Raw genomic sequence first — 14830 nt, 5'->3', positions numbered from 1 at the left:
GCCTGATAAGCTGTCAATTAACTCCTGGGAGGCGGATACAGATTGATTTTGGACTGGGTTTTTTATTAAGGCGTTAACAATTTGGAAATTGCGCGGGGTGCATTTTCTGCTTCAGTAATTTATTGGATCTAAATTGAAGCTTTGGCTTTAGAAATATTTTTCATACATTGTTTAAGGGTGATTTTGTATCTAGGGTTTGTCTGCCTCCGGGAAGTTACATTTCCATTCCCTCTCGAGGACTTTTATTATAGGATGTTATTTAATGGCACATGTTCATCAATAGATCCACTACCACTACTTGAGTATCGAAATCTTGATTCTTGGGAAGCTACATGACGACATCTACTGAAATCGAGTGCCAAGGAGTTGGCAAATTAGGTAATGGTTGAAAAAGTCCAGATAGCTTCTGCCCTTCTGAGTTTATTCCAGAACATACCACGCATATCACAACATATATTTGACAGTCTGTCCTCATGGATTTCCTCCAAAAGTGGCCCTGAAGGAGATCAAATGGTTTTGTATTTCCTAATGCCCCTTTAAAAATGAATAGTGGCACCAAGCTATAAGTTTTGGTACAGCTTTTTAGTGGGAAGTTATAATCATTGGTCCTGGTTCAATAACCCTCAATCAAAACTCCCTGAATGCTGTTTGGCTACCCAGGCCTCAGTGTCAAGATGAAATGCAATTGACTGCACTGATGGAGACCAAATATCTTCCAGGTGGTCATCTAGTTTTTGAAACTGGAACAAGCCAATGACAAAGGTGTTAAACTCTTCCTTTTGTGATGGTCAAGATAAGGCATCCACCTTCCACTTTTCCTGCAAGGTAATAATTAAAAAAATAATCTGCAAAAAATAAAGGCCAATGTGACTGTCATGTAGTTAGTTCTTATCAAGTTTTTAAGCATTGTACGTTTTGATGATCCTGTGTAGATGGTCACACAATGTTGAGTTTCTATCAGGTGGTACCTTCTCCATATTTTAAATGCCACTTTGATTGCTAGTTCTTCATCGAAGATAGTATATGTTTGTCCTATTTCAGTCAATTTCATGCTAACGTAGCCCCAAAACCTGATTGAAAGAATTAGCCTGGTCATGAAACGGCTAAGTAGTCACCAAGATATCACATCAACTGTCAGAAGCAATCCCTGCACCGTCACAACCACTATGTAATTCCTTAGCGAACTAATTTTACGACAAAGTGAATAATATCTATGCTAATTTCTCTGTCCAAAGAAACTTGTCTGCTCAACTTGTATCCTTAAACGCTCCAGATCATCTTCTAGTGCAATTTCAAAAAGTTAGTATAGCCCAAGTCATTAATATCATGACTACCATCAAATCCGGCTCAGCTAATGATCCCTATCCACCAGCTGTTCTCGCACCTGTCACTGAAATTATAGCCCCTGTACTAACAGAGATGTGTAATGCAATGTTTTCCTCTGGAATATATCCGACCGCCTAGAAAAACACCATATTAAAACCTCTATTGAAAAAATCCCATCTGGACCCGGAGGACACCAAAAACTATAGGCCCATTGCCAGTCTGCCTTTCCCGGTCAAATTGGTTGAAAAAGTAATGAACAATCAGATCTCTAAGTTTATAGAGGATCATCATCGAATAGATGATACCCAATTTGGATTTCACAAAAGTCATAGTACCGAGACTGCGTTAATTAAGGTATCAGAGGAAATAAGATCCATCCTGGACCAGGAAGGGACGGCAGTTCTTATTCTGCTGGACCTCTCTGCTGCATTTGACACGGTCGATCACAACACTCTGATCGACCGTGTCACTTCAATGGGCATTCAAGACAAAGCAATAGACCTGCTGTCTTCCTTTCTCACTAACTGGACCCAGACTGTAACACAGGGCAACTTCCATTCTGCCCCGATGACATTACCGTGCGGTGTTCCGCAGGGCTCATCCCTAAGTCCGACGCTTTTTAACATCTATGTGTCAGACTTAGCCAGAGTCATCAAGGCACATGGAAAGGACCTAGCATCGTACGCGGACGACACACAGCTGGTGCTCGCTATAAAGAACAACGGAGAAAGGGTTGCAGCCAGATTCCAAAAAGGCATGCTGGCCATCAGTAGTTGAATGGCCAGCAATTGTCTTAAACTAAACTCCGACAAAATGGAGGTTATGATTTTTGGTAAGCTCTCTCCCATCTGGTCTAGTTCCTGGTGGCCATCAGCTCTCGGTCCCCCACTGAACCCGGTCTCCAAAGTCAAGAATATAGGTATAATATTCGATGACAAATTGACTTTTGCACCTCATGCTAATGCAATTGTCTCAGCTTCCTTTCATAAACTTAGAATAATCAAAAACATCCTACCTTATCTTAATGCAGGAAGGACTTTGGTCGGTGCATTGGTGATGTCATCCTTGGATTATTGTAATGGACTCTTCTCTAATGCACAGAAAAGGGCTATTCAAAAATTGCAATCTGTGCAGAATGCAGCAGCTAGAATGCTGTCAGGAACCCCTAAATTCAAGTCCATCTCACACGTAATTAAAAGATATCACTGGCTCCCGGTGAGGAACCAAATTAAATTCAAGGCGCTATGTATTGCCTATAAAGCCTCTCGAAATTTAGGTCCTCAGTTCCTGCAAAAATGCCTAGCCATCCATATCCCCAATAGACCACTTCAATCCTCCAACGCATTTCTCCTGTCAGTGCCGCGGACCAAAACTGTATCTTGTGGCGATCGACGTTTTGTTGTCACGGCCGCAAAACTGTGGAACTCTCTCCCTCTCAAACTTTGCTGACCTTCAGAAGAAAAATAAAGACATGGCAGTTTAATCAATAACTTGCTCATCATTCTGCCACTGTCCGCAGCGCCGAGACGCCCTTGGGCGTTTGCGCGCTTTATACGTTTAAAATATAAATACATAAATAAGTAGTACAAGGGTGTAATATAATACAGTCAGATGTAAAACAATCTTTTAGAAGCAGAAACGCCTGTTTTTCCTATGATGACCACTGGAAAGTGTTACCCTTATGCAGTAAGGATGTGATTAGTGTGACAATTTGCAAAAAGTTTGAAATAAATGTTGATAAAAAATGGCACACCTAAAGAAGCTTTTCATTTGCTTTATCGATGGTGGAGATGGCCACCCTAACACTGCCATTACTTTGTTTATATTCAAAGTTGATGGGTAAAGAGAGATGACAAACCCCAAAAATTGTACTATGATTTTGTGAAACTGATATTTTTCTGAGTATAGCAAATAAGCATTTAGGGCCAGATGTAGGTAGCCAAATACCGGTCGGTAACGGCCGATTTCGGCCGTTACCGATCGGTATTTGGCTTTTGAGATGTAGGTGGGTCGGAATTTACAGAATCGGTATATTTACCGATTCGGTAAATTTACCACTTCGGTATGTTTCCGACTCGGTAAATATACCAATTCAGTAAATCCATATGTAGGTGGCACAGTTTGCAGTGCCACAGGCCCTTAGGATTTCTTATTTTACCACCCAATCCTATTGGGTGGTAAAATACCGAATTCCAGTGTACATGCACATCTGTGCATGTACACCTATGCCATGTGACACACAGACGTGCCCTTAGGGCATGTATGTGTGCCACATGGCACACAAGCCTGCATTTGGGGTGCTACAGGGTGTCAAAGTGACACCCCGTTCCCCCTGCCAGGATTCGGTATTTACCGATTCTGTAAATACCGAATCTGTATTTCCCATTGATTCCTATGGGCTTCAAGGCCCATAGGAATCAATAGGAAATACCGAATCGGTATTTACAGAATCAGTAAATACCGACTCTTACAGAATCGGTAATTTTTTACCTACATCTGCCTCCTTCCAATTTACCGACTCTTAAATACCGATTCGGTATGAGTCGGTATTTAAGAGTCGGTAAATCGAAATTACCTACATCTGGCCCTTAGAATGTTAATCTTCTAAAAGTTTATGTAGGTGGGTGATGTGTTCCTGGAGGAAAAAATCAGAAAGTTACATAGGTGACCACAAAGGAATCAGTAAATTCCCGAAGGAGACGGTTGATAGAATCTGGAACATGGCTTGAGTGTTACAAAATGCCCCTTGCAGATCTAACTTTGTAAAAAAGGGGGAAAATTGTTAATGGTCCAAGATAGCTGGAATCAGGGGAAGCGTATAATGATTTTGAATCTTTATTTTAGTTTTTTTATTAAATACCCTGTAGTCAATACAGTTGTGAACTACTCTGCATTTCTTCGGTGCAAAATTAAAATTGGATGAGACCAGAGATTTACAGTGTTTCATGAAACCGTTAGCTAGGTATTTTTCCAAGTAGGTTTTCAGATGTCCATTTTAACTTTCTGGGAAGATTTAGATGTGAATACAAGCTCTTTGTGCATCAGATTCTACGCTTATCTGGCAATTAGACTATCTGTGAGAAATTAAGGTTTCATCCTTGAACCCATCAGTGAAATCTTAATAATATAGGAAAAGATCAGACGTAAGTGGAGTTAGCTAAAATCTGCGGCACTGACTGTCTTTGTAGTATGGTGTGATGCATCAGGTCTAAAGTATGTGTCAAAGTATTCTGACAAAATGCCTCACTCCTTTTATGCCGGTCAATTTCTGGATTCTGTTCAGATAACCAAAGTAAATCTAGGATAATCTCATACTGAGGTTCATATGTACCTCTGGATACGGGTTCCGCTAAAGTTAACATGATAGTCTAATGCATATGAAAGTTCAGAACCATTCACATGCTCCATGCGTGACCTATGTTCTATGGGTACATGGTGAGTACAAGCACATTTCCAGTAATAAAAGTTCCTAGGGGCCCCTGACTCTATCATCACTGAGATATTCGGTTATTCATGGTAGCACACTTTAAGAATAGATCCATAATTACATGTGCTTTGGTGACTCCAGGAACATATGCATTCTATCTTTAGAACTCCCCGCAGACTTCCAGATTCATTTGGCCTTTTTGTTGCAATTTTTCACATAATGGCTTCTTGACCACAATAAAGACACAATTGTTCTGTTTTATTTTTAGTTTTTCACTTTTCAAGAGTGGGGAGGAACTGTCAGATCTACTTATATTCCGCAGTATCTGGTGAAATCTTTGTAGGATGTCACTCAGTTTTGTAGGGTAGCCCACATATTTTCATGCACTTCGCCTTCCCACACCGTTCTGACAAGTTATGATTAAGTCTAGCCACAGGATGATGAGAGCATCACGGTCTACAACCTGTGCCACAAAGAGACGATCGAATAGGGGGAATATAGGGACAATGGATCATGGAGGCAGGGACCTCTGTACAGGATTAAATTGTCACTGCGATAGGGAACATACTCAAGGGCAGAGAAATAACATATACCAAGGTATGATATACACCAAGTCATGAAATATACTGGGCCCAGGAAAGAGAATATAGTAGAATAAAGAATATACTGACACTGGGGATAAAAGAGCCCATTAACACTGCGATTGGAGAGCACTCACAATTGAACTGATAGGATATGAACAGGGACACTAATACAGAACACACACAGATATTGGAACGTGGAGACACTAACATCCACACATGGACAGAGAACCTCTGGCTCACACTATGGGATGTAGAAATGCATACACCCACACAGTAACAGCCACGCAATACCATCAGATCACACACTGCTTAATGGAAGCCTCCTTCATTGAGATAATCACTGACAATGGTTTGCATTTTGAACATTCAACACCACAAAGTGGCATTTAAATGGCAAGCACGTCCCTGTGCCAAAACACATTACATTCCTAATTTTGAGTGTGGCTCACAACTCATTATATGATAGCAACCTTCACCACATAGTCATTCACTATATACCTTTGAAAGCAGTTCACTTTGAAGAACTGAGTGGTCTAGCTGTTCCTCTAAGACACCTGTGCCTAGATAATTTTCAGTATACGATCAGTCTATCTGGACAAGCCTGTGCGTTCCCTGGAAGTTGCCTTCTGTCATTTGTCTTTTTTATGAGACATAAAGGGACTTCTCAACCACTAGCTGTTTGCCAATGGTCATTAATTACAGTGTTCAGTGGGCCCACATATATCCCACATATTAGGCCTAAACTATCGTGGCCTAAATCTCATCTGACAAAAATATCTTGCCTTTAATATCATTGACAAAAATATCGCCATTGTAATTAATAATCGAAAATCTACTCAAGATGGAACTATATCTTTGTAAATGAATTTCAGGACACAATATTTATATCAGACAATAATTTTATTTTCGATATCCTGACATACACTTTCATTCTTCGTCAATTTTGTTCTTTAAGAAAGTATGCTAAGCTCAACATGATTCATCTGGGTTTTGTTTGTAATATATTAGGTTATAAAAATACAATGATATTTTGCGGAATTTCACAAACTGGGCGCCAGATTATGAAAAAATGTTTTATCATTGGTATTTGAATTTGTTAGCAGATTTGTCAGATAAGATACAATGATTTGTGTCAGCAATAGTTACATTTGACACCAGTAAAATCTATCGGCATTATTCAAATTTGGTGTTGGTAGTGGTATTTCAGTTGATAACATTTTGCTCAAAAATCGCTTTTCGAATAAATTTAAATACCATCAGTACAAAACATTTTCAGTGATTCGATCCAGGTTTGTGTTACCTAAATGACTATTTGTCTATCCAGTCGTCCATTAAATAGCTAAACAATGGGGACTATTGGTTAATACTTCCGTTTTGAGGTGTGCTGAAATCTATTCATGAATTGATTATTCGTGTATCATACTACTAAGTGGACTGTGTACCAGCTGATGTGGAGTGTGTAGCAGGCAGAAAGACTTCTTGTTCGACCTCCCAGACTTCGATTTTACAAGTACCTCAGAAAAGTTCCCGCCATTTCCTCACTCCAAAATTACTGGTAGACGAGATTCTCTTAATTCACGGGGCACAGAAATACAAGGAATTGCAAGTTTTGAGGGGGGGGGGGGGTAAAGTTAAGCAATAGCTGTTTCCAGACCTGGTTTTGCATATTTTGCACATAGATTTAGGCTGCTTTCACTGCCAAAAACAAAAACTTGGACTTGTAAATCTTGTTACCAGGCCCAACATAATTTACAGGCCTCTACCAATGAGGACGTGAGTGCGTGAGATTGTTTAGTTGAGCTGAGCTGCATTAGTTCTGCACACATGGCTACTGTAGGCTGTATTTTCCAGTAAAGACCTGCTATGAGAATTGGGTACTAGAAGAATGGTCCCTCCTGGTTGAAAATACTTCTATGATAGAAAATGGCATATGTCGCTTTTCTGTCCTGTTAACAGATACAGCAATTGTAGACTACGGATTACAAGAATTTACGAACGAGATATGTTTAGGATGAATAGCACTGAGTGCAAAATGTAAAGACTCGGCCTCTACAAAGAATTGATTATTTTTATTTTAAATGTCTGCCTTTTTCAAAACTGCTTCTGATTTTTGAGTTTATCTTCTTCTGCATCAGCGTTTGTCTTGCATGCTTATCGGTTTTCTTGTCAAGGTTACCTTACTATATAATATAAACGGGGTTATAGTCTAGAAAACATGCTCATGTGAAAGATAATACCATGTATCCTTTTCTCTTGCCATGTGCCCTTGTAAAAAATCTCCACAGCTTCCTGAAGTTATATCTACACCATAAATAATCCCAACATGAAATTAAAATGACTATCTAAAAACACCACCATCAAATAGAGAAGCACATTTACTTAAACTGCTTTTATAGTACAATCGATATTGAGTTTTCAAGTGTCGAGCTATTACCCACCTCTGTTTTGTTCTTTGGTTTTTTTTCTTGTAGGGATGTCAGACAAGGAGAATATGAACAGCGGTCTATGCGCCATCTCCAAACACGGCAACAAGGTAGGTTGTCTTATTGCTTACATAATGGGGCTGGTATTGCATTGCATCTGTCAAATGAAGTAAGGCAAAACCTGTCAAAATAAGATAGGACTAGATGACATCTTTTTTACAGTAATATGCAGTGTACCGTACACCATGATATACAGATCTACAGAAGAGGGACGCACACTTTAAATTATATATGGCCCAGAAGTGCTGGGCTATATCATTCATTGGTGTAATTTTCTCTCTGGCTGATCCCACATTCTCTGGATTTGTAGTGACACATTTGCTTAGGATTTGCCCACTCTAAATACAGTCCCATCCTCCATCAATGGCTCCGAAGGCAGAACTAACACAAATCTAATCTGTGCCCACTCTTTTACTCTTTGGACCACCACACTATTAAGTGCTGCAACCTAAAATAGAAAAGAGCACTACATTGGTAACCCATGTGTGACACCGAAATGCACTTCACTGCAAATAAACACATTTCCAAGGAACCACCCGCTCATGGTGTAGCTGAATACCCATCCGATAAGGTGCTTTGGTGCTTCGTTAGTGGTTTGCAGCACAATACAAATAAATTACAAATACAGTTATGAAACCCTATGACCTAGGCAAGCATATGCTCTAATCCTAGGTGGTTATTTTTTCAGGTGCTTTGGAAGGTATTTCTGAGATCTATTGGAGTGGTGATGACCTGGGGCTGCTACTTTGCCTAGAGTGTTGATCGCAGAGCTTAGAACTTGCTGAGCACATTGTTTTTCTTTGCTGTCCTGTGGAACACCTGGCTTGTATGAGTTTGTCGACAGGGGAATGGGTCAGTAAGCCTCTTTTCCCACCATTACAAGCAGAGGCGGATTCCTTTTTGTCATCAAAATGGATGGACGTCACTTAGAGTCAACAGCAGCAGTGGTGACCCCCATGTTACTGTTTTCAATCCCATGTCCTGATATTCAACTTCTGCAATTTTACCAATCTCTAAAAATACGTTTACATTTTGCTTTTCATTGATTTTGACACCTGCCACTGCTTTTCACATAATACCCTGGGGGTGCAACAGTGTTTGCACAAGCTTTTTGTGTACCTGGGTCCTCATGGTATTACGAAGGGCCACGGACACTTGAGTTGCCACTTCTGTAATATGGACAATGCAGTTGCACATCTTCTGCAGGTGTATTCACATGGGGGCATTATCTCATTTTCATGGGTATATGCCTTTGTGCCTGTATGTCATATTACAGATGTGAGCAGAGGTACAAAGAGGCCATCAGGTGGCCCACTGATTGTGTGCCACAAATAAGCTGGTGCACCCCTTCGAGGACCTATTTGGAGGGAAACATGATGATTTCAGGGATACCCCCAACGTCCACCTGCAAGTGACTCCAGTCGCACATTACATCTACATGTGAGGGATTCGTTGCCCCCACCCCCTCTTAAAGTAATGCTTGGTTGCTGCCTGCCCACCTCTCACTTGTGTTATTTACATTGCAGGTGCAAGTTTACACCTGCACTGCTAACACTGCGTTGTTTGGAATGGGGTGCACTGCCCTACTTTGGTCTAAGTGCATCCATTTTAAGAGTGTGCCAGTGCGTCTGAACAGTAATTCAAGTCTTGGTTGTTTAGTAACATGCTCAAGTCACTCATTTTCAGTAAATATTATTTAAACAAGCAGCATGCAGCAGCCTGTCATTGGGGGCGGGAGGGGTGTGGGGGTGCATCAGTGGCACGTGATTGCACTTCTACTTTTTATTGGAGAAACAATTGTCCAGATGTATATTCATATACTCATGTAAATTGTTCTCCCAGTTCTTGTGACCTCTTGTTTATTTTGCAAGTCGACCTTTTTACCAGTAGGTTCACATTGCAAAATTGGCCCCCGCCGGTCACAGATGATACTTTAAAAAAAAATCCCATTTGGGAAAAGATCAGGCGGAGCAGGCAGTGGTTTTCTTGGACAACTTCCCATTTGCAAATCAGTAACAATCTAATCCAGGGGTAGGTAACTGATCCATGGTTTCCAGCTGCACGAGCGGTCACAAACCATTGATAAATACTTTTGTGTATCTTAAATAGGAGGCAAATGCTCCTTTTGAGCCCCTTCTTTTTGCGATTTTCAGAGGCTTCTTTGAGTCCTTTTACAAATCAGAATAAGTATTTTGACTCCTAAAATGACTTTGGTACATTTTAAGAACCATTGTGCAATCCTAAGTGATATTGTGAATTGTGGGGTTTGCAACCACAAAAAGGCTTTGAACATAAGGCCAGTGTCACTGAAAACGCAAAACCTGTTACAGTGCTCTTCCATCAGGCTTCCTTTCTGTGATTTGAATGCACTGAAAGAAACTTTAAAAGTAGATGACCCACGTGTACCTATCTCCGGGCTGAGAGAAATTATATCCGCAGAGCAATCATTTAGCCATTAACATTTGTAAAATGATTTCTAGAGCATGAAAATGCACGCATAGGATGTGCTCAATCATAGTTATTGTAAATGGCCTTTTGTGGCACTCGTCCAGCCAGCTCATCACGCGCAGCTATGTGTGCGCGAGCAGGGCAAACTTGGAGGTGCAATTATAATAACAATAATCATAATGCAGGCGTCGGGGTCACAGCCATCAGCGGCATGAGTGAAAACTATTCATGCGACTTTTCAGAAGCTAAGACATCAGAATGCCAAATAGTTTCATGTCGTGAAGAAACCATCCTTTCTCTTCACATTAAAGTCCCTCAATCAGTATTATTGTAACTAGTGCTTTTTAACACTTTTTTTTTTTGCACTAAATGTGTTAGAATAAATTGCGTAGCATCAACACATGAGGGACGGAATGCTCAATAATTCAAACATTCACCCCCAGTCAAGAGATCTGGGTTAAATCCATCGTTCTTTTCTCACAGCGCCACCCCAGTTTGGATCCAGTCATATGGAAATCAGTCCAGCCCGACCTACCAAGCTGGGCTCCCTGGAACAGAAACAAACATCCTAGGACCGGTTTCAGGGTATCACCCCTCATCAGCTCAAAAAATGATAGATTTAGGCCCAGATCTCTGTACTTGTGTGAATGTTTGACATTGTTCACCATTCTGTCCATCAATTGTTCTTTTTGAATACATGGTTGAAGTATTCCAAATAGTGTTATTTGTCAGTGCCTCCTATGATGTAAAATTTGCAAGATGAGATTGTAAGAATGTTGTTTGTTAGAATAGATATGGTCCATTTTTAATTTGTTTCTCTTTTGTAGCTGCAGGTATGGTTAGTGTAGTACATTGTAAGTTGTCATTCTAGTCTTTCCTAAGAATACCTGCACTTGATGTTCTATATTCTATGTTCCTTGTGTGCTTGCTCTGTGGATTCTACATTGTGGCAGTTGACTGGTTGCTGCTGCAGTGGAGAGTCTGCTCTTACTCCACCTCTTATCTACAACAATAAAGAATACTGCTAAAGGCATCTGCTGTCTCCAGATCCTCTTTACTACAATATTTTGGCGACGTTCGTTTGAACCCATCGACTCATCACAGCCCTAAGAGTTAAGAGCAGACCGATATGAGATGAATCTGGCTCCGTTTTCTCTACTCAACCACAGCTCTTCCAGGAAGACTTCACGGATTCACGGAGGACTTTCAAAAGGAATCGGCAAGTTATTACTTTAAATGTTTTGCTGTTCTCCTCCTCTGTACGCCCACCGTCTCTTCCTCCGGCTGTCTCCTGCTCCTGTCTTCGCCTCCCTTCAACTGATGACGTCTTAGAGCGTTCAAAGGGAGTTAGCGATTGTCCTTGTGACGTCTGCATACTCGCTTCCTTCGCGCCTTCAGTCTCCGCGTCTCAACTCTCTGTACGACGCTTAGTGCAACGTCTACACGTCTGTGGGGCAATCGACGCTATTGGAGCAGCGTACTACGTCATTACGCTGTTGGAAGCCATTTTCTGTTACCATAGTAACCGATTCATCTCCAGCAATGCAACGACGATGCGCACGTCTTTTGCGCATTCTCATCAAGTAAAACTTTATTTCAATTGCCTATTATTAGCGATATCTGCTCATACGTTCTCCTGCATACGTTATTCAAACTCGTTCATATATAATTCTGTTAGACTATTTTCTGACTTATCTCATTGGGGTGTTTAATACAGTTTTTTTTTTTTACAGTCAACTCACCATTTATCCTCCTTTGTTTAATTGCCTTACTTCACTACAAAATCAGTCATGTCTGAGCAAGTAGCCTTACAGAGTGGCACTGTGGTTCTACCTCCTAGTTTTCTTCCCATCCCAGGCCAACCCAGCATATCATGGGAAGACTGGTTTCCCATGTTTGAGAACTATCTGGATGCCTTAGATGCACAGGAATACTCTGCTAAACGCAAGAAAGCGCTTCTTTTGAGTTCTCTTGGTAAAGAGGGCCAGCGTGTTTTCAGGTTCTTGCCACAAGTCCTTCATGCTGGTGCACAAGCTCCTTTAGATGAGTATAAGGAAGCTGTTTCTCGTCTTGAGGTCAGATATGCCAAGGAGGAAAACCTTGTGATGAATAGATATAAGTTTTACACCAAAAGTCGGAAAATGGGTGAAACTATAGATGACTTTGTTTCCAGATTGCGCGAAATGTCCGTCAAGTGCAAATTTGGCAATATGACTGATGAGCTAATTAGAGACCAGCTCATTGTGCAATGTAACAATAAAAAATTCAGGAGCGTCTATGGGCAGCAAAGAATCCCAATCTTCAAACAGCAATTGATTTGGCAAAAGTTATTGAGCAATCCGAGGGGTGCATGAAAGAATTAGAAAAAAGAGCAATTTCAAGTGACGTTGGTGAAGTGTCTTGTCATTCACACATGCTTTCCCCACAAGAGGATGATGATCAAGACGATATTGCTCTCATTAAGCAGAAGAAGTTTTTCAACAGAAAAACAGTCAACGCTAAGAGTCAAAGTACTGTTAAACCTCTTCCTTCTAAGCAATGCTTGAGATGTGGTAGTTTTGCTCATGCTTCTGATTCCAAATTTTGTTTTGCAGCTAAGCAAGAATGTATGAAGTGTGGCAAGTTGGGGCACTATGCTCGTGTTTGCAGAAGTAAAGCTCGTTCATCTGTGTCATGTGTAAGTGACATTTCAGAAGTCAGGGATGACACAGACAAGATTTTAGTTGTTAGTAATGATGGTGGTCTCCAACATGAAGAGCACAAACGAAAAAACAGACCTAAAGCACTTTTCAATATTAATGATAAGAATGTTTATTTGATGGTGGACACTGGTTCACGTTACACCATAATTCCCAACTCGCTTTTTGTTGACTTGTGGGGAATGGGTCCACTCCTTCCAAAAGATATTTCTCCTGGTGGGTATCAGGGTGAACCCCTAAACATTCTTGGTTACTTTGAGGCCAACAGTAAGTTTTCTACGAGACAAATTTTTGGGAAAGTCTATGTCTCGGAATCGGGTCCTGCTATCCTTGGTTGGGTACACCAATACGATCTCTCTATTGTTGTCAACCCCCGTGCTAATCCCCAGGTCATGGTTGTGGAGGACACGGAGTTGCTTTCCTTACTCTCCAACTTTAAAGATGTTTTTGGGGAGAGCCTAGGCCGTCTTAAGGGCTACTCACATAAGATTATACTCAATCCCTGTCCAGCACAAGGTGAGACGTATTCCCATAGTCATTAGGGACGAGGTCAAAGGTATTCTTGATGACATGATAGCTTCTGGGGTCATTGAGCCTGTCGAAGCCTCTCCTTGGGTTTCGCCCATTGTCGTCACCAAGAAATCGGACGGCAAGCTCCGTTTCTGTGTCGACCTCAGGTCCCTTAATCACTGTGTAGTAGCTGACACTTTTCCTCTGCCAAACATAGCTGAGTTAGTTACCACTCTCAATGGCGCCAAATTGTTCTCTAAACTGGACCTCAGGAGCGCATACCACCAAATCGATTTGCGCAGGGACTCCAAAAGTTTAACAGCCTTCATCACTCCTTGGGGTACCTATCAGTTCACTCGTCTGCCATTTGGTCTCAAGTCAGCAGCGAGCGTTTTTCAACGCATGGTTTCTAGCATCTTCGAAGGTGTGCCCAAAGTTGTCTATTTTCAGGATGACATCCTGATTTATGGCCTTACTGAATGTCAGCATAATTCCACTCTCAAAATTGTCCTGGAGAAATTATCTAATGCTGGTCTTACCCTACGCAACGATAAGTGTTTGTTTGGAGTGGATCAAGTGGACTATTTAGGGTACACTATCACCTCCTCTGGCATCAAACCCAAAAGAGACTTGTGTGAGGCTATTCGCTCTGCACCTCCTCCTTGTGACAAAGATCAGCTACGTTCCTTTATGGGATTAATAGAATATTATTCAAAGTTTGTCAAGAATTTTTCTGATAAGACTGTTTGTATAAGATCTCTGCTTAAACGTGGTATTGGTTTCACCTGGGGGGTTGAACAACAGGAATGTTTTGTAAATATCAAAAATGAGATTTGTGATGCCAAGATGTTGTCTTCCTTTGACATTCATAATAAGTCAATTGTCACTGTGGATGCCAGCGCACATGGTTTGGGTGCTATGCTGTCACAAATGAAAGGGGCGTCGGAAGTCACCATTGCTTTCGCCTCTAGGACCCTCACTGACACAGAAAAAAATTATTCTGTTATCGAAAGGGAGGCGCTAGCTGCTTCTTGGGCTGTTGAATACTTCCGCACATATTTGTGGGGCATGAAATTCATTTTAAGGTCTGATCACAAGCCTCTTATCAAGGTCCTTTCTCCTGGTGGGGCGGGTAAGGGCTCGGCTCATGAAGCTAGCAGCCAGATTACAAGAATTTCAGTACTCTATGGAATACATTCCTGGTTGGAGGAATGTCCAGGCCGATTGTCTTTCGAGGCTATCTTTGGACTGGCGTTCTCCTCACAATTTGGTGGTGCCCTTGAATTTGGATGATGTTGCGGTTGCTTCAGTTGAAGACGCAATCTTTGTGGGTGAAGGTGTTTTTTCCTTTAG

The 14830-nt window shown here is 41.2% G+C and overlaps 1 protein-coding gene across 2 annotated transcripts in view; it reads left to right on the top strand.

Moving 5' to 3' along the window:
* Nucleotides 1–14830, top strand: part of RAPGEF4 (Rap guanine nucleotide exchange factor 4) — a 980403-nt gene that overhangs the window by 545281 nt on the left and 420292 nt on the right. For both annotated transcript variants that reach the window (XM_078681558.1, XM_078681557.1), the window contains one exon: nt 7809–7870. In XM_078681558.1, the coding sequence (XP_078537684.1) occupies nt 7809–7870 (62 nt within the window). The remainder of the gene's footprint in view (nt 1–7808; nt 7871–14830) is intronic.

Source organism: Lissotriton helveticus, chromosome 3_1, assembly GCF_964261635.1.
Source record: "Lissotriton helveticus chromosome 3_1, aLisHel1.1, whole genome shotgun sequence".
In the NCBI taxonomy this organism is placed as follows: domain Eukaryota; kingdom Metazoa; phylum Chordata; class Amphibia; order Caudata; family Salamandridae; genus Lissotriton; species Lissotriton helveticus.
Note: the sequence above shows the minus strand (reverse complement) of the source record. Positions and strands in the feature narration are given on the sequence as shown.